We start from the raw sequence: 20,902 nt of genomic DNA on the forward strand, positions 1-20,902 counted from the left end.
GACCTATCATGCTATATTTGAACAATATATTGTCGGGCCATACCTATATAAAGTATATCAATATAGGGGTTTTTTCAAAATACCAAACAGGTCCTGTATTTTAGCCATGCCTCATTTCGCTCCATTTGCTCTTTCCAGCCCTGTTTTTGCAGGGGGCTGATTCTGTGAGCTGCAGCTGACCACGCCCCCCTGCAGGAGAGGGGAGGTGCTCTGAGATCAGCTGCTGGGCTGCAGCGGGGAGAAGAGGGGGAGAAAAAGAGATCTCCGTCCTCCGTGTTTTATGTTATATGATTATATAGAGTCATTATTCATTTGTTTTAAAGCTCAATAAATAACAAAGAAGACCTTTGACCGGCACTTTTCTAATTTTGTCCGGAAGATTTAAACTTTAACGGACATGTTGACCGGCGAAAAGAAATCGAACTGAAACTCTGCCGCACGGTCCCCTCGTCCCTTGGAAGAGGCGGAGAGGTGGGTGTTTGTCATCTGCTGGTGGACTACCGGAGAGGATTACAGTGCTTGCCTCGACGGCGAGGGATTGCATTGAATTACAGGAGCAAACGCTTGCCTCGGGGAGGGAGAAAAAGAGCCACAGAAGAGAATAAACAGAAGGGCAACCATGCGCGGGAAGTCTTCTTCACTGCTTTTGTGGCAGACAACAGCGCCACTTACAGGCCTGGCATATGTACTACAGCGTCTCCAGCGCTTTCGAGTGGCAATGGCCGGCCGTGGCCCAACCCCACATTCCCCTGATAGGTGGAGAGTTGACCAATAAGCGGAGCACCACTTTTGTGACGTAGAAAATAATTCAAATCTGTATCAGATCTGTCACAGCCCCGTTTTTAGAGATTTGGGTATGGAGGAAAAGAGAGAGGGTTGTGTTTTCTGACACTTGGTGAGTTCCCTGACACACCGGGGACACATAGTCATGTATAAAAGACGTACAAAGGTGCATTTTGCATGATAGGTCCCCTTTAATGCTTTTGTAACATAAACTACAAAGGCACTTGGAAAGAGGCGACCTCCTCCAAGGCCGTTTCCTGAAGTGAGAAATAACGCAAATGTGTGTGCCATGATTCGGTTCTGCTCAAAGATTCTAATGTGTTCTTTCTTGACCCAGGCTACACCTTCCCACCAACTCTCGCGTACATCGGGGCAGGAGTTCATATTGTAATCCTTTTTAACAAATGAATCAATAAGCTAAACCAGAAACAAAACCTCCTTGTCAGAGATCATAATAATGTTGGTGTTGGGTAACTTTGAATTAAAAGAATGTGATGCTACATCATTGCAAACAAGCATCCTGTGTGTGTAGAGAAATGCCTTGGTTAAGCACAGTGCCTCCAAACAGGGATTCATTTACTTAAATTGATCCACTCCTGCGTGCCTACATGCATTTCACAGCATCCCTGCACGGCAACACTTTGGTTCAGTTATTGTGTGTGTGTGTGTGTGTGTGTGTGTGTGTGTGTGTGTGTGTGTGTGTGTGTGTGTGTGTGTGTGTGTGTGTGTGTGTGTGTGTGTGTGTGTGTGTGTGTGTGTGTGTGTGTGTGTGTGTGTGTGTGTGTGTGTGTGTGTGTGTGTGTGTGTGTGTGTGTGTGTGTGTGTGTGTGTGTGTGTGTGTGTGTGTGTGTGTGTGTGTGTGTGTGTGTGTGTGTGTGTGTGTGTGTGTGTGTGTGTGTGTGTGTGTGTGTGTGTGTGTGTGTGTGTGTGTGTGTGTGTGTGTGTGTGTGTGTGTGTGTGTGTGTGTGTGTGTGTGTGTCAGAAATAGGCCAGTTAGGGTTTAGAGCAGAGAGATGTTAAGAGATTAAACAGACCTCTGTGGGGAGCAAGACTCCTCTCCAGCAGTTTAAATATAACTCTCTTCAGGGACAAACTGAGTAAGGGTGTGTGTTTGAGGGGCTGGGGCAGGAGGGTGGATGTGTTCTACACAACCGGTGGCTAAGAAATAAACCACTGGCTTCCTACTTCCACCTATCATGTGTGTGTGTCAAAGTGATGTATTCTTTACCTTTGGCGCTCTGGGGATAGTTTGATACTGTCAGGTCTGGCTACACCATCTGCTTGGGGTTAGTGTGTGTGTTGCGTTTCATCTACATGTGTTGTTATGGTTGTGTGTCAGGTGCTGTGTAATGTATGTGTAATGTGCTCTAGTACACCACAGGTTTTTTTTCCTTCATTGTAAATACAATGGCGCAGGAATGAGTCCTTAAAAATGTGTTAGCATTTGACCACATCCGGTTCACTCAACTCACAGTCAACAGTTGTTTTTGGCGTGTTTTTGGATGAGATGAGGATACTCATTAACGGCGCATTTCCATTGCAGGGCCTCGCTCGGCTTAGTACGGTATAGTTAGGCCTTGTTAGGCCAGGCTCACTTTATGCTGCGTTTCCATTACAGTTTAGTAGCTAGGGCAGTAACTATAGCAACGCAGTGTAGGTGGAGCCGTGACGTCATCTTCATCAATGAGAACCACAGAAAACCAACATCAGCCGTTAGCTGTTAGCACTCAAGCTCCTCATATCTGTTCAGAAACTAGACAAAAGTTAAACAAGTACAAACCACAGACTGCCTGTGTCATGGAGAATACAGTCGCTGGTTTATTTATGTCTGTATAGGCTGTTGTTGTGAGTGTGGACGGTCGGAGCATATACTGCGTTAGCTTAGCCGATCTCCATTCAGAAAACAAGCATTTTAAAATGTTCTTCGCCTGCCGTCTGTCTGCAGACTTGTCAAAGCATTAATTCATTGTTTTTACTAACCGGTATCAGTATGTTGTTACTTCGGCATAATTTTGAAACGTGTATTACAATTAAAGTACGATCAGATATGTTCATTTAGTTGTAGCCCCCTTGCCAGCGATTCTCTCTCTAGTTTAGCATACTCAGCCCGACTCAGCCTGGTTGTTGGCCCGGAAAGAACCTCGATTTTATGGGGCCAGAAAAACTGTGAATGCGTACCCGCTAGCCAGAACTACGCCAAGTGGAAACGCAACCAAAAACGCTTAAAGCATGCTCCGCCCTGTAGTGGAAATGCGCCATTAGTCACTTTAGTTACTCATGGCTTTTCGTAGACAGAGCCCTTGCGATGCTAAATTCCGGGTCGGCCTAAAAAGATACATCTACCGGTTTAAAATAAAGCGAAACATCCTTACATGGACAAGAAAGACTCAGATATCAACATATTTTGGTACAAATATCACAAACAACCTTTTCAGGAGCATGGATTAGGAATGAAAGGGTGATACGGTGTACCAATGGTTGGTCTCCGTTGGAAAACCTTTTGAAGACTGCATGTATTTTAGTAGAATACTCATTCAAATAAGCCATGTAGACAGCTCTATGGAAAATGCCTATGGATTAAGCGTTATATATGTATGCATGTTTATGTTCTAGGTAATGAACATGAGTAAGCAAGAGCTAACAGTTATTACCTTTGCTAACACAACTTAAACTATTTATAACAAATCTGGTTGACATGACAACATTGATATGGTTTTTGAATAAACATACAAAGTAATTTGTACATACAGTCATGGCAATTTCCATAAATATCATAAAAGACCTTTGTTAAAAAAAAGTGTTTATATTGAGTTGCTGCTTTGATGCAAGCAAAGTTGTTGAGTATGTTTATCTGTGGAGGTACCTTCAACCTGCATGCATAGACAGAAAAACGATGGCAGTTCTACATCGATTTATGCTATTTACACATGCATTGATTCAGGCTGGATGTGAATGGACGCTCTCTGTGAGGCATCAAGTACCATTACCACTGGTGTCTTATCCAGCATTATGATTTGCATATTTCTACACACGTGAGGCGTCACCAGCAGGTTCAGAGTGCAAGGTCAGCCAGTGTGAAGCTCAAGGACGTTCAGACATTGACGAACGCTGGCTGTGAAGGAGATGTGAACCTTTGACCTTCAGTCTTTACCTCGCTGCATGCATCTGTACCGCAAAGCTGCTGCAGCATCCTACCGTAAATACAGGGGGGAAAAGGAAAGATTGCAGTCGTAGTGTGTGTAAGAGTCTAATGAAGCATCTCCTCGTCCATCTAGCCCTCACTCTGTTTCCTCTCTTCTCCTCCTCCTCTTCCTCCTCACACTCCCTCCCTTCCTTCTCTTACACAAGTGGGTGACAGATGTGAGCCACTCTGGAGAGCACACAGACACCCAGCACTCTGCCGCCGGGCGCCGCTGCTCTTTGTGTGTGTGTGTGTGTGTGTGTGTGTGTGTGTGTGTGTGTGTGTGTGTGTGTGTGTGTGTGTGTGTGTGTGTGTGTGTGTGTGTGTGTGTGTGTGTGTGTGTGTGTGTGTGTGTGTGTGTGTGTGTGTGTGTGTGTGTGTGTGTGTGTGTGTGTGTGTGTGTGTGGTGTGTGTGTGTGTGTGTGTGTGTGTGTGTGTGTGTGTGTGTGTGTGTGTGTGTGTGTGGTCACCATGTAGGGCTCTCGTAGTCCTTCCATCTGTGTTTATCTGTGGCGCTTGAATGAGGTTGCATATGTTGCACTTGGTGCGTGTGTGTAGTCTGTTGGCTCTGTTTTAAGCTGGTATTTCTGCACGGCTGCAGATACATGTGGCCTCACTAATGTTGTTAGTATAATACTATCTGTAGATTTAGATTCCCGTGGTGGCTCACAGGTTTGTTTCAGACTCGTGTGATCCAAACGTTTCTCATAACTCCATAGTGTCCAAGAGTCAAGATCCATTTAATAAAAGCAGTGATGTTATATAACTTTGTTGCCCTGGTTCTCAAAGGAGCACCTGGAGATGTTGCTTGGTGCGCATCCTTAAAATGAAATAAACCGGACCTTTTGAGGGGTACTTGACTTTATGAACGGGGGGGGTGCGCTAGTGAGCATGCTCATGAACCGTTCGCTGTTCACTGTATGCCTCGCAGCAGGGTTACTGTGCGGAGCGCATAAAGCAGACCCTTCACGCGATAGCGAGGGATCCCCCCATTATCCCTTATCGGTAATTCAAACGTTTTTTATCATAACAATATATTCTGCCATATTTTTGCCGATTAGCCTTTCTAAAACCACTTTTTCACTGTGGTCAAAAAACGGTTTGCTTTTCGATTGCCGCACAAAAAGAGAAATACCAGAACTGTACAATTCTCTTGAACTACCATAATGACAACAAAGTTGTTTGTTATGAGGTGATGACATCATAGATTATGAACACAATCTGTATTCAAAAACCCATGTTGAACAGGTGTTCCCCTTCCCGTGCATGTCAATGGTCTGCAAAGGCTAACATCGGAGTTGGTATCCCTCACAGCCCCCCCCTGCCTGGAACTCCTTTTTGTACTCCCCTAACATAGTGACACCACTATGCAACACTTGTGCTTCTATTGGCTAGCGCTCCAACACATTGTACGTGATAGGCTAAGGGCCGGGACATTTGGGACACATCACTAAGCGCCTGACTAATCAGAACAGAGCCGGCCGGAGAGCTAACAATTCAGAGGGTGAAAAGAGGTGCGGCAGCACAGCCAGTATTAGAAAAATAAAGACCAGTTAAAAATGAAAGCGTCTAAATACAAAAATGTACCTGAAAATGAGCGCAATGTGTTAATCTGGGCGCTGTGTGGTCGCTGGTTCAAACCCCCAGGCTATAACCATACTAGTGTATTTAAAAACACATTGAATACAGTAGATTCATATTTCTGCTCCATGAGACCCAGGAACGAAATCTCTCCCCCCCACTCTCTCACTTACACACATGGACACACGCACACACACTTCCGCTCACCTCGTGTGTAATGTAATCACCTGGCTCTCCATGCCTCCTAACTCAATAACGCTGACAGCCTCCACCGCACGCACACACACACACACACACAAACACACACACACACACATCCTCTGGAACAACCCCCGACACATCTCATCCTCTCTGATCCCGACTACAAACTATTTCCTCGTATAGCTGGAGCTTTTAAAAGCTACTCCTCCTGCTAGTTGGGAGTCTCGTGATCAGCTGATGAGCCATTCCTCTTGAAGTTCCGGGACTTGCAGGAGCCGGTCCGAGGGGCCGGCTCTTTGTTACATTATTCAACCACATGCAGAGAAGACGCACTGATGAACACAAACAGAAGTCAAATGTAGGATATTTGCGAGTGTGTGTTGAGGTTGACCAGGAGCGGCGGCCATTGCTCCTCCGTGCGCCATCTTCTCCTCGCCAAAGTACCTGCTCCCCTCGATCCCACCTTTTACTCCTCCTCTTTTGATCCTCTTTTTGATCTGTCCTCCTTATTCCCTCATTCTGCCTCTTTCCTCAAACTGTTCTTTCTCATCCTCAATTCATTTCAGGTTACCTGCTTTATATTCAATAAGCTTTATTGGCGTGACATTTCATTTGGTGTCGTTAGCAACGCTTCAGTGAAGTACCAATAACACTCAAATATTACCGTTAATTAATTAGCTCCTTTTCTTCTCTTTTAACCATATACTGCTACTGTGCCGCTTTTCTCTGCAACGCACACACCACCCCGACAAAGCAAACTCTGTTCTTCTCCGATAGTCCCCCCCCCCTCCTCATTTCCTTTCAAATCCATCTCTCTTCTGTACTTTCGTTCCCTGGCAATTGTGCGGACATGACTCAGGGCCCCCTGTCTGCAGAGAGAAAGAGAGAGATCCGGAGGAAGAGTGGAGAAAGGAGTTTGATGGTGGGGTGTTTAAGAGAGGAGGGAAGAAAAGAGGTAGAGTGAGTGGGGGGGGGGGGGGATCGTAGATCAGAACCGTCATGATTGAGCCATCTGCTGAGAGTGGGCCAGTGAGACTCAAACACACACACACACATATGCATGTTTAAAGATCACCACTGCCACCCGTTGGTCCCTTCCTGACACTACACCTCTCCTTCCTCCCTCTCTGCTCCCTTTCACACCGTCTCACCGCCCGTCCAGAGAGAACACGTAGCTCTGAGCATCGATCAGTCTGCTCTTGCTGTCTGGTGAGCCGGTCTTAAGCAGCCCATTCTGTTAGCTCCACAGGGTTTTTTCTGCTCTAATATATGAGGTTTATCTCCACCTAACTCCTTTCTAAGAACAGCCGAGCCTCAGTACGGATTATGAGGCTTTGGCTCTTTCAAAACATATTGAGTATGTGTTACAGACTCTCGCCAGTGCTACAATGTGCTGTACTGTAATCCTGCTATTGCTGTTTCATTCTTGCCCTGCAGTTAAATGTGATTTGTTGTACACTGCCTGTTCCTGTGGGTGGCTGTGTGTCGTTGCATTCGTATGTCTTTACTGGCGTGAATCGCTCTTTCTTCTCCTCTCGGGCCTCTCCTCTCTCTGCCGGCGGGACCCTAAACGGTGTCCACTCTCGTTCAGCTGCCTAACCTTTAATAGATTCATAAACGCTCCCCTCCTATTGGTCTGAGCAGGCCATTTCATCCTATTAGAGATTAGCATACGGCTGAGTGGCGGAGGAAGTGCTCTTTATATGCTAATGTGCAGATAATGTATGCAGCGCGGACCGTCCAATGCCCCCATTGGGAGGACTCGGGGTGGCCCGAATCTTGAGGCAGTCCTGTCGCTATCTTTTGTTTCACTCCCATTCACAAACAGCTGTACTGTGTCTTTGTGAGCTTTCATACAAAACAAGGGATGAATACGCTTTTATGCCTGAAACATACTGTACAAAGGTGCCACTGTCTGTGGAATCACCGCTGGTAGTATGCTTTCCTTTTGTACCTGTGAGGAGAAGCAGTAAGGACGGCACTAGTTAGTCAGTTTAAAATGGCTTTGCTAGTTGTTGTTACGCAGATTCAGTTATCTTGTTTTATTTGGCTTTACCCTTTAGCTATACAATCATTACATAGGACTTTAAAGCAATTGATCAACATTCAGGGATATACAGTGATTTGCTTTTTTTTGGCAAAGTTAGAGTTGGAAAATCCATACCTCGCTTATATCTGTATGATAAATATGAAGCTAATGCTAGACGGCAGTTTTCTTAGCTAAGCGCTAGCATTGGAAATGTGTCCAATGGAATAAAGGATTATTATTTGTATTTGTCAATAATCTGTATATTATTATCTTGATTAAATGATCAATTTCTTTGTCTATTACATTTTAGAAACGGTGAGAAAAATGACGATCTGTGTTTCATCAAGCTTAAGACACATATATGTCTTCTTTTTTTTAGTATACTGTCATAAAGGAGTAAGGAAACCTAGAGAATGTTCAAATACAAGAAACTCTAATAGCAGAATTTTTGCTGAAATTTTTAAGGAAACTATCCAAACAATTAATCGATGATTGGAAACTTTGTAATTAATTTAATAGCTTACAACTAATTGTTGAATCTTTGCACCTAGCTGTTCCCTACTTTTGTGCATTCACTATGCTAAGCTAAGCTAGCCTGCTGCTAGGTGTAGCCGTGTATTTAACCAAAGAAAATTAGTGGTGTCATTTTTTTTCACCTTCAACCCTCTTGGCCAAATCAAATTAGCAGACATATCTCAAGGTATTCAACTATTCGCTTTCCTTTCTTGATTGCTTAACAGTGGATCTGACCAGCTGCCTCTCCTCTCCTCTCTACAGGAACAAGGTGTGGTGGGAATGTCCCGACCGCCGGGCGCCATCCCGCCTCCTCACCCTGCTGGGGGCGTGGCTTCTGGGGTGGGGCCCAACCAGGGTTCGGGGCCTCCTCCGGGCTACGTGGGCAACCAGCAGCAGGCGGCCATGATGAAGCAGATGATGGCAATGGAGCAGGAGAAGAGGGTGCAGATGCACATGATGGAGCAGCAGAAGCAGCAGCTCTTCAGGGAGCAGAGGCAGCAGCAGCAGCAGCAGCAGCTACTGGCCGAGCAGGTGAGGGTCTTTAAATCGCTTGTGGCATGATGGTGGTGTGATTTAAAAAACAAAACACAAGGCCTGTGTCATGCTGCAATGCGTTAAATCTATTTGGTATAAACCAGCCCCCTCTTCACGGCTTCCTTTTCATCTCTGCAATATATGTGTGTGTGTGTGTGTGTGTGTGTGTGTGTGTGTGTGTGTGTGTGTGTGTGTGTGTGTGTGTGTGTGTGTGTGTGTGTGTGTGTGTGTGTGTGTGTGTGTGTGTGTGTGTGTGTGTGTGTGTGTGTGTGTGTGTGTGTGTGTGTGTGTGTGTGTGTGTGTGTGTGTGTGTGTGTGTGTGTGTGTGTGTGTGTGTGTGTGTGTGTGTGTGTGTGTGTGTGTGTGTGTGTGTGTGTGTGTGTGTGTGTGTGTGTGTGAATTGTTGCCACATGCCACCTGCTGTGATAATGTGCCGTTTTATTTTAATTTCTCTCTGTGAGGGAATAAAGTATTAAAGAGTTCTGAACTCTGAAGTCACCACCCACTATGTTGGTTTTATTTGGATCTGCGAAAACATACACTGATGCCCCTTTCACACCAACGCGTTTTCAGCTCCGGGTCGGAACTGGAGCTGAAAAGTACCGGTTTTTCCTGTTCACACCGCAGAGGCGCCGCCTTTTAGCTCCGGAATCCGGTTCACTTCCAGCTCCAAAAAATTGTCGGTCTAGAGGCAAGAGCTTCGGAGCTAAGAGGCGGCGTCGCTTACGTCTCTCTTACGTCGAGGCGGCTTGAAGTAGATGCTGAAGACCACAAAGAAGTCTTGCATTTCGCATGTGATGTTTGTAAAGTTCCAAGTAAAGTCGTCCCTTGTAAAGTCGTCCGATGCCTTCCATGTCGTTTCGTAAGAGGATAACCAAATCGAACAGCGCTTCAATACAATCGGCCATTGTTGTTGTTGTCGATGTGAGGGATTTCCGCGGTTTGGATTTTATGAAGCAGGCACGTAAACGGTGACGCCATGACGCAGCAGCGGCAGCTCTGTGCGGTGTGAACAGAGCGGGAGCGGAAAAGGGAAACCAGAGCTGAACCAGAAAAGCTCCCGCTCGGAGCTAGACAGGGAAAAGCGCTGGTGTGAAAGCCGCATCACTCACAAATATAGGTGTCTGAGAGGAACCAGTCCTGCTGTGGTTGAGTGGATGTTCTTAAATGGATACCCTACGTCCATTTTAGATGAGCAATACACCTTCTGCTTCCCAGGCTCATATTAGCTGCACTTTATACTGGTGGGATCCAAAATACTGCAAACCTAATGTTCTATAGCTGCACAACAACTACTGGAGAGCATCAGGGTTTCCTATTCCTACATTGATCAGTTATGGACTTGTTTATAGGACAGCTTTTTGCAGATACAGTACACAAATATAGTCCTGAAAGCACACATCCATCTCAAATCTACTTTACCTCACGTCTGGTTTACTTCTGTTATACCAAACATCTGTCTCACTTCTGCTGTACCAAACATCTGTCTCACTTCTGCTGTACCAAACATCTGTCTTGCTTCTGCTATACCAAACATCTGTCTCACTTCTGCTGTACCAAACATCTGTCTTGCTTCTGCTATACCAAACATCTGTCTCACTTCTGCTGTACCAAACATCTGTCTCACTTCTGCTGTACCAAAGAACTGTCTTACTTCTGCTATACCAAACATCTGTCTTACTTCTGCTATACCAAACATCTGTCTCACTTCTGCTGTACCAAACATCTGTCTTGCTTCTGCTGTACCAAACATCTGTCTTGCTTCTGCTGTACCAAACAACTGTCTCACTTCTGCTATACCAAACATCTGTCTTACTTCTGCTGTACCAAACATCTGTCTTACTTCTGCTATACCAAACATCTGTCTTACTTCTGCTGTACCAAACATCTGTCTTACTTCTGCTATACCAAACATCTGTCTTACTTCTGCTGTACCAAACATCTGTCTTACTTCTGCTGTACCAAACATCTGTCTCACTTCTGCTATACCAAACATCTGTCTCACTTCTGCTATACTAAACATCTGTCTTACTTCTGCTGTACCAAACATCTGTCTCACTTCTGCTATACCAAACATCTGTCTTACTTCTGCTATACCAAACATCTGTCTTACTTCTGCTGTACCAAACATCTGTCTTACTTCTGCTATACCAAACATCTGTCTTGCTTCTGCTGTACCAAACATCTGTCTTGCTTCTGCTGTACCAAACAACTGTCTCACTTCTGCTGTACCAAACATCTGTCTTACTTCTGCTGTGCCAAACATCTGTCTTACTTCTGCTATACCAAATATCTGTCTTACTTCTGCTGGACCAAACATCTGTCTTACTTCTGCTATACCAAACATCTGTCTTACTTCTGCTATACCAAACACCTGTCTTACTTCTGCTGTACCAAACATCTGTCTTACTTCTGCTATACCAAACATCTGTCTCACTTCTGCTGTACCAAACATCTGTCTTACTTCTGCTGTACCAAACATCTGTCTTACTTCTGCTATACCAAACATCTGTCTCACTTCTGCTGTACCAAACATCTGTCTTACTTCTGCTATACAAAACATCTGTCTCACTTCTGCTGTACCAAACATCTGTCTTACTTCTGCTATACCAAACATCTGTCTCACTTCTGCTGTACCAAACATCTGTCTTACTTCTGCTATACCAAACATCTGTCTCACTTCTGCTGTACCAAACATCCGTCTTGCTTCTGCTATACCAAACATTGAGTTTACTTCTGCTATACCAAACATCTGTCTTACTTCTGCTATACCAAACATCTGTCTTACTTCTGCTATACCAAACATCTGTCTCACTTCTACTGTACCAAACATCTGTCTTACTTCTGCTATACCAAACATCTGTCTTACTTCTGCTATACCAAACACCTGTCTTACTTCTGCTACACCAAACATCTGTCTTATTCCTGCTATACCAAACATCTGTCTTATTCCTGCTATACCAAACATCTGTCTTACTTCTGCTATACCAAACATCTGTCTTACTTCTGCTGTACCAAACATCTGTCTCACTTCTGCTATACCAAACATCTGTCTTACTTCTGCAATACCAAACATCTGTCTTACTTCTGCTATACCAAACATCTGTCTTACTTCTGCTATACCAAACATCTGTCTTACTTCTGCTGTACCAAACATCTGTCTCACTTCTGCTATACCAAACATCTGTCTCACTTCTGCTGTACCAAAGAACTGTCTTACTTCTGCTATACCAAACATCTGTCTTACTTCTGCTATACCAAACATCTGTCTCACTTCTGCTGTACCAAACATCTGTCTTGCTTCTGCTGTACCAAACATCTGTCTTGCTTCTGCTGTACCAAACAACTGTCTCACTTCTGCTATACCAAACATCTGTCTTACTTCTGCTGTACCAAACATCTGTCTTACTTCTGCTATACCAAACATCTGTCTTACTTCTGCTGTACCAAACATCTGTCTTACTTCTGCTATACCAAACATCTGTCTTACTTCTGCTGTACCAAACATCTGTCTTACTTCTGCTGTACCAAACATCTGTCTCACTTCTGCTATACCAAACATCTGTCTCACTTCTGCTATACTAAACATCTGTCTTACTTCTGCTGTACCAAACATCTGTCTCACTTCTGCTATACCAAACATCTGTCTTACTTCTGCTATACCAAACATCTGTCTTACTTCTGCTGTACCAAACATCTGTCTTACTTCTGCTATACCAAACATCTGTCTTGCTTCTGCTGTACCAAACATCTGTATTGCTTCTGCTGTACCAAACAACTGTCTCACTTCTGCTGTACCAAACATCTGTCTTACTTCTGCTGTGCCAAACATCTGTCTTACTTCTGCTATACCAAATATCTGTCTTACTTCTGCTATACCAAATATCTGTCTTACTTCTGCTGGACCAAACATCTGTCTTACTTCTGCTATACCAAACATCTGTCTTACTTCTGCTATACCAAACACCTGTCTTACTTCTGCTGTACCAAACATCTGTCTTACTTCTGCTATACCAAACATCTGTCTCACTTCTGCTGTACCAAACATCTGTCTTACTTCTGCTGTACCAAACATCTGTCTTACTTCTGCTATACCAAACATCTGTCTCACTTCTGCTGTACCAAACATCTGTCTTACTTCTGCTATACAAAACATCTGTCTCACTTCTGCTGTACCAAACATCTGTCTTACTTCTGCTATACCAAACATCTGTCTCACTTCTGCTGTACCAAACATCTGTCTTACTTCTGCTATACCAAACATCCGTCTCACTTCTGCTGTACCAAACATCCGTCTTGCTTCTGCTATACCAAACATTGAGTTTACTTCTGCTATACCAAACATCTGTCTTACTTCTGCTATACCAAACATCTGTCTTACTTCTGCTATACCAAACATCTGTCTCACTTCTACTGTACCAAACATCTGTCTTACTTCTGCTATACCAAACATCTGTCTTACTTCTGCTATACCAAACACCTGTCTTACTTCTGCTACACCAAACATCTGTCTTATTCCTGCTATACCAAACATCTGTCTTATTCCTGCTATACCAAACATCTGTCTTACTTCTGCTATACCAAACATCTGTCTTACTTCTGCTGTACCAAACATCTGTCTCACTTCTGCTATACCAAACATCTGTCTTACTTCTGCAATACCAAACATCTGTCTTACTTCTGCTATACCAAACATCTGTCTTACTTCTGCTATACCAAACATCTGTCTTACTTCTGCTGTACCAAACATCTGTCTCACTTCTGCTATACCAAACATCTGTCTTACTTCTGCAATACCAAACATCTGTCTTACTTCTGCTGTACCAAACATCTGTCTTACTTCTGCAGTACCAAACATCTGTCTTACTTCTGCTATACCAAACATCTGTCTTGCTTCTGCTGTACCAAACATCTGTCTTGCTTCTGCTGTACCAAACAACTGTCTCACTTCTGCTGTACCAAACATCTGTCTTACTTCTGCTGTGCCAAACATCTGTCTTACTTCTGCTATACCAAATATCTGTCTTACTTCTGCTGGACCAAACATCTGTCTTACTTCTGCTATACCAAACATCTGTCTCACTTCTGCTGTACCAAACATCTGTCTTACTTCTGCTATACCAAACATCTGTCTCACTTCTGCTGTACCAAACATCTGTCTTACTTCTGCTATACCAAACATCTGTCTCACTTCTGCTGTACCAAACATCCGTCTTGCTTCTGCTATACCAAACATTGAGTTTACTTCTGCTATACCAAACATCTGTCTTACTTCTGCTATACCAAACATCTGTCTTACTTCTGCTATACCAAACATCTGTCTCACTTCTACTGTACCAAACATCTGTCTTACTTCTGCTATACCAAACATCTGTCTGACTTCTGCTATACCAAACACCTGTCTTACTTCTGCTACACCAAACATCTGTCTTATTCCTGCTATACCAAACATCTGTCTCACTTCTGCTATACCAAACATCTGTCTTACTTCTGCTATACCAAACATCTGTCTTACTTCTGCTATACCAAACATCTGACTTACTTCTGCTACACCAAACATCTGTCTTATTCCTGCTATACCAAACATCTGTCTTACTTCTGCTGTACCAAACATCTGTCTCACTTCTGCTATACCAAACATCTGTCTTATTCCTGCTATACCACAGTGGAATTAGATGATGAGATATCAAAATTCAAACTTTAGGTCGGTCCCTGTATTTATAATTGTTTGACAATAATAGTGGGTTTTCAGAACATAAAAACGTGTTAAAATAAGTATAACATCTCTCCTTTAGATAATAATATTTTAAGTCCATAACATTTTTTGACCTGTTATTTCGGTTTGAACCCCATTGCTAACTGTGTCCCATAATGATACAAAGTATTGGATTCATGGAATAAAGATGAAGTCATGTAAGACGTTTCTGACCTACCCTTTTAACAATTGTATTTGTGTGTGTCTAGCTCCAACAGCAGCAGCAGCATCTCCCCAGGCAGATGGGCCAAGGCCAGAGGAATCCATACCCCCAAGTCAATCAGTACCAAGGTGAGAAACACCAACACCTGCACCCGTTTCAACTGTCCAACAAATCACACAATTTGTGCAAAAATGGAACCTTCCCCATAGATTTCCTAATAAACGAGTCAAGCCCTGACCTGAATTCGCCAGCATGTTATTGATGACCACGTTAGTGAATGGATTTTTGGTAAATCAGTTCCTAGTCCTTTGCAGGGCATCCTGACGCACATGCACACTTGGTCTGCAACAAGTATGGTTTACATGGTGGAGAGCCAAGACATTTAACAGCTTTTACAGTTCACTCTGTGACATATTCACACACAGATAGACACGTAAAACATGTATGCAAACAGATGCGCTGTGCATCACCCTGAAACCAAACCCTGCCTCTGTCCGTCTGTCAGATGCATCTGTTGGCGCTCAGATGCTATTCAGCCTCTTTCTCTCTTCTCCCTTTTTCTCGCTCCCTCCGAAAAAAAATTACAGAATATTCCTGCTCTGCCTGTTACCACGGCAACTTGTCTGTCCTGGATCCCCTAGAGTTCCGGTGAAGTCAGAGAGATGGATGAGAGGAGGGAAGTGGGAGAGAAAGGGGGAGGCTGGCAACAAGAGGAATAGGTAGATGGTCTGCTAGGTAGAAGAAGAGGTTGGGAAGAGAAATAAAGAGAGGATGGAGAGATGAAGAAAAATACAGAAATGGAGGTGGAGAGTCAGGCTGAAATGCCATGTATAGCCATCAGAGTCTGTCTGCACATCTAGGATATAATATAGAGAGGAAACTCTGGCCTAGAAATGTATCTGTAAGTTCAGCCATCCTGCGGCGCAGCAGTGATTTAAAAGCCATTGCAATCAGAACATAATTGTACGCTTTTTATATACATGAAAATGTGTATGGGATACGTGTGGCAATTGTGTCTGGTTACATTACCTTACTCATTTCCTTACTCATGAGTCTGGAGTGTGTGATCCTCTCCGTTCCGACTCCTCTGTTGAAATACAGTCCGAGCTGGGAGGTGAGGGATTAGTGGAATGATGTCAGGAGTGGGTTTATTAGAGGATTGGGAGCCATTTCCACACTAGCAGGCAGACCTCCTCAGCTCTGGCTCTGCAGAGGCTCTCTCTGGGAGAAGTGAGGTGCTGGTGCTTTAGTGTGTTCAGTTTGACTTTAGCCTGGTCGGATTTGAACTTCGTTTGGAGAGTGTTCCTTTCCAGAGTAAACAGGTTGTCACGGAACATAAATCTTTGCCTCCGCTCTGACGTCTTACGTGCCAGTTGGTGATTTAAGTGAATCAAGCATACAGACTCCAAAGCTGTTTCACAAAGCCCAACTTCTTTATTAATTCTGTCTCCACATGCCTCTCTATTTCTTTACCATCTCATTGTCTTTATTCTCATCTTTAACTCTTCTGAATCTCCTCCCCTAGGTCCTCCTCAGGATCTGGCCTCAAGGAGCCAGGCTCTCCAGAACATCCGGGCCGCCCGTCTCCTACAGCAGCAGCAGCAGAACCAGCAGCAGATGGTTCAGATGGGTTCTGTCCAGGGTCAGGGGGGCTCCGTGGGACCCCAAACTGACATGGGTCTACCCTACAGCAACCAGGGGTCCAGCCAGGGTTCCCTGTACGCGCTCAACCCCTCCATGAGCCAAATGATCCACCAGCAGCAGCATCAGAGCCAAAGTGTCCAAGCCTCCATGGGTCTTCCACCGCAGCACAACCCGGCCGGGGGGCCGCCCCGGCAGGCAGGTGCAGGTCCTGGGGTCGGAGGGATGCCCGGAGGTGGTGGAGCCGGAGGGTATGGAGGCCAGGGGATGTTAATGAACTCGATGACACAACAATCCCTGAAAGGACCCCCGAATGCCAAAGCACAGAGACTGCAAAGCATGCTGGGAGCAGGAGGCGGAGGCGGGGGGATGGCGGCGGGTGGCTGGCCACAGCAGCAAGGACAGAGTCTGCAGGCCTTGGGGGGAGGAATCGGAAGGACTACAGGAGGAGGGGGAGGGGACATGGTGGGGTTCAGGTCTGCCCAGGGTTATGGGATGCAGCCGGGTCAACCCCAGGGCATGACCAAGCAACACTTTCAGGGTCCGGGCCAGGGCATGAGCCAGGGAATGGACCCCAGGGTGGGCAACCCAGCGGCGGGGATGGGCGGCCCAATGATGGGCCCTCACATGGGCGGTCAGCCAAGGACCAACCAGCCCCGGCCAATGGTCATGAACCAGGGAATGAACCAGGGGGTGATGGGCCAGGGGATGACTGGGATGGGGGGTTTCGGCCCAGGCCCTGGGGGGCCTGGGATAGGGGCAGGGGGAGGAGGAGGTGGACCCTACGGACCAGGGGGAGTCGGGGTTGGAGGTCAGCCACCGGGCTACCAGAGGACAGCCAATCAGGACATGTCATCCTATGGATATGGGGGCGGGCCCTCAGGGGGAGGAGCCTTCGGATTGGGCGATGGCTCAGGGGCGGAGCTGGACTCAAGTGATGGTTGGATGGAGGAGTTTTTCCCAAACCAATAGCCAACGGGAGATGAGTTTTTACTGGATGAACTAAAGTCGGACAAATGCTAAAAACCTGAGAAAGTAAAACAAAAAGGATGACATGATGCAGACTGGCATGTTATTGTTTTCTAAAACGTGTGTGTGTGTGTGTGTGTGTGTGTGTGTGTGTGTGTGTGTGTGTGTGTGTGTGTGTGTGTGTGTGTGTGTGTGTGTGTGTGTGTGTGTGTGTGTGTGTGTGTGTGTGTGTGTGTGTGTGTGTGTGTGTGTGTGTGTGTGTGTGTGTGTGTGTGTGTGTGTGTGTGTGTGTGTGTGTGTGTGTGTGTGTGTGTGTGATGGAGAAAGCGATTATTAAGTCTTGTGCATATTAATGAAAAACCATAATAGAGATTAAGAGGTGTGTTTCATTCCTTTCCCTTTTTTCTCCGCAAAATGAATTGTTCTCATGTTCCAGTGTTTGAAAGCGAGCCCCGTTTACACCGCAACGCTTGCCGAGCTTCAGCGGGGATGATTGAACACAGCAGACTGATGAAGGGGAAGCAAGACTAGTTCTCAAGACAGCAATTTATTTGTGTTTGTGTGTTTGTGGCACCCAGCTCAGTTTTTCAGATCTCTCAACTATGTGAGGAGCTGAAGGGAGTAGAAAGCACTCTCAGCGCTCCCATTTCCTCCCTTAGATTTGTGCCCCCTATATACACACACATGCACACACACAAATCTGTCGCCTTGCACTCTCCCACTTTGTTCTCTCCACTTCATCTCTCTCTCATCCTGCCTTTCTCTCTCCTCCCATCTTTCCCACCTTCTCTCCGGAGACTCGTTCCCCACTCTCCATTTTCTGTTTAAATTGTGAACATCACAACAGAACAAACAATGTTCCTCTATTGTGCCACACAAGCGCAGTCTGCCCTCTAGTGCTTTTGCTAGGCAACCAACCCGGGTGGCGTTTTTTAAGGGGGGTTCATTTCCTGCGCGTGGCTGTGGATGACGGGTATGCATGCAGAGAAGGACAAAGAGAGCAAAAAGGCAGAGAGGGAGGGAGAGAAAAGGCAGCTAAAGCAAGCACACACATATACACACACATAAACAACCCGACAAACAAGCTCCAGCCTGGGAGGATGAGCGGATGTGATGAGAGGCAGCTCACGGAGCTAATATTACATTAAACCCTCTGCCTGTGTGACACAAACCACATCACATGCATCCGCTGACGAGAAGCAAAACGAACGCTGGGCACCGAATGTATTCAAGCACCACAAGTGACTTCTTCTTTTTAAGAAAGGGAAACAAATTGAAAGCCCACCCACATGTTTCGTTTGTTGCCGTGTTTTATCTCTAACAATGATGCTGGTTATGTGTCTTTGTCGATTTTGAAAAGTGCAAAAAAAAGGAAAAAAGTTCTTCTTTAGTTTGTGTTGTCTTTTGAAAAATCTGTTCTGGCGCAGCACAGCCTTCCCTTCCATTGTGACACCGCTGGTTGTCAATCACCGTAGCCCTGCTTTCCACCGTGGCTTCTCTTGTACCGCAGCTATAACGCCCTGGCTCCAAACTAGAACGTAACTGTGCTATACTGTAACACTACTGTGAAGAAATACAAGTCGTCCCCTTCCAGCGCTTTACTAGGAAAATGAACCACTGCTACGCCTTGAGTTCGTTTAATAAACGTAGAGAAACTTCACATTTTAGGGGTGACAACGCCAGTTAGCATCCATCAGTCAGCGCTTCCACTGAAGTCTCCCCTTCTCCGAGCTAACCCATGTCAACCTTACTCCTCATCCTCCACAAGCTCTCCGCTCTTTTGCCATAATGGTTGAGTAATAAATATGTGTCGGATAGGTTTTTAGTCGTCAGATAACACCTTACTTCTCGAACTGTTCTGTAATCTCGGTTAAAAAGATGAATGAAAGCGTGTTTGTGCTTGCATTACTTTGTATTTAGCGCATCGAGAGTGAAAGTTTGGAGGACGACGCTGTAATCAACAAACCAAAAAGCCTTCTTCTCTGTAAACTAGCTCCTCGCCATCAACGCTGTTTGTTCTCATGGTTGTTGACGTTGTATAATCCAAACCCTTTAAATACAAACTTTTAACCGCCATCGTCCTGTAAACGTCGCTGCGTTTTGTAGCACCCAACGAAGGACGTTCTGTACTTCGGTTTTTGTCATTTTTTTCCGGGAGCAGAAGTCCTCCGTCTCGCTGTGTGGAGGCCGAAGGGTTGGGGTTGTAGCCCTCCCTAGGTTTATTAGGGGAGATGAAATAAAAGTTCTAGCTAAGTTCTGGGGTTGTTTCAGCCTTCCTTGTGCAGGAAATGCAGTGCAGCGCTCGCCGCTTCACTGTCAGACGTGGAGGTGATGTGTAGGAAAACACCTGAAGTTCACCACTCCAAACTCTAGGCAGGAAGGTAGAGAGACACTTCTAGGTCAGTGTTAAGGTAGAGACCTTTTTCTTGTCTTCTTCAAATTAAGGGTTCATGAAATGGTTTGAAATCCCTTCAGGAAGAGAAAGGAAGCTTCCTCCAAATATCATTATGTATCGGGACCAAGTCTGTAGACAACATTTTAACAAAAACTGTTGTTGTTGATGTTCTTTGTTTTATTTTATTTGTTTTTTTACTGGTGCTGACATATATGTGATTATGAGAAAAAGTATATAAAAGATAATGGCTATTTGTAAATATGTTTTTACAGGTTTAAATACATCAGATAATACAGTCTCTACTCTGTAAAGAATTTACTGTTTGTTGGAAAATAGAGAAGTATTTTTATTTTGAAGTTTTTTGGTTTCACGTTTAACCCATCTGAGCTATGCCATTGCACTTCAGACAATGTCTTACTACTAATTTGTATTGTAAACCTCCTCTTTTTTTTGAATTATTTTTCATTTGTTTGTTTTTTCTAGTTTGAGATTTGACTCTGTTCTTAAGCAGTGCTTATTTCTTTTTATCCTGTACAGAATTCTGAAATGTTAACAAAAGAGAAATACAAAATACTTTTTTTTTTTGTTTGTTTGTTTTTTCAAAAAGATACAATAAAGAGAGAATGTTCTCGCTGATCATATTAAACTAACGTTTCTGTTGTTCATTGGGTTCCCTTTTTGTCTGAAACCCCAAAGGCAAATACATCTCTCTTTTTGCACAGTATGCTTTTCCATCACTAGCTAGCTAAGTAACTTAGCTCATTCCAAACAAAAAGTGTTACATAATATTGCCTAATATGATTTATCCCACTCACCTGGGGCCTGTACTACGAAGCAGGGTTTTCGCTTAGCCGGCTAACTTCAGGGAAAACTCCGGCTTTCCGGTCCTACGACGCTGGTTCTCTTTTTTTAGCGGGTTAGATCTCCATGGTAACTTATGCTGTGCGGCTAACCTGGGGGGTATACTACGAAGCAGGATTTTCGTTTAGCAAGATAACTTCTGGGATTTCCGGTCCTACGAAGCTGGTTCACTTTTTAGCGGGCTAGATCTCCATGGTGACTTATCCTGGAACCTAGCCTGTGCTCCGAAGCAGGATAGGTTCCAGGATAAGAGATCAACTCAGCAAAAGCACCACGCCTGCTGACCAATCAGA

General features: G+C 44.7%; 1 protein-coding gene across 1 annotated transcript in view; it reads left to right on the forward strand.

Moving 5' to 3' along the window:
* maml3 (mastermind-like transcriptional coactivator 3) overlaps positions 1–17,516 on the forward strand; it is a 126,276-nt gene extending 108,760 nt beyond the window's left edge. The window contains exons 4-6 of the mRNA XM_034083834.1: positions 8,553–8,822; positions 14,790–14,871; positions 16,269–17,516. Of these exons, the coding sequence (XP_033939725.1) occupies positions 8,553–8,822; positions 14,790–14,871; positions 16,269–17,356 (1,440 nt within the window). The 3' untranslated portion in view covers positions 17,357–17,516. The remainder of the gene's footprint in view (positions 1–8,552; positions 8,823–14,789; positions 14,872–16,268) is intronic.
* The last annotated feature ends 3,386 nt before the right edge of the window (positions 17,517–20,902 follow it).

Source organism: Pseudochaenichthys georgianus, chromosome 1 (genome assembly GCF_902827115.2).
Source record: "Pseudochaenichthys georgianus chromosome 1, fPseGeo1.2, whole genome shotgun sequence".
Taxonomy (NCBI): domain Eukaryota; kingdom Metazoa; phylum Chordata; class Actinopteri; order Perciformes; family Channichthyidae; genus Pseudochaenichthys; species Pseudochaenichthys georgianus.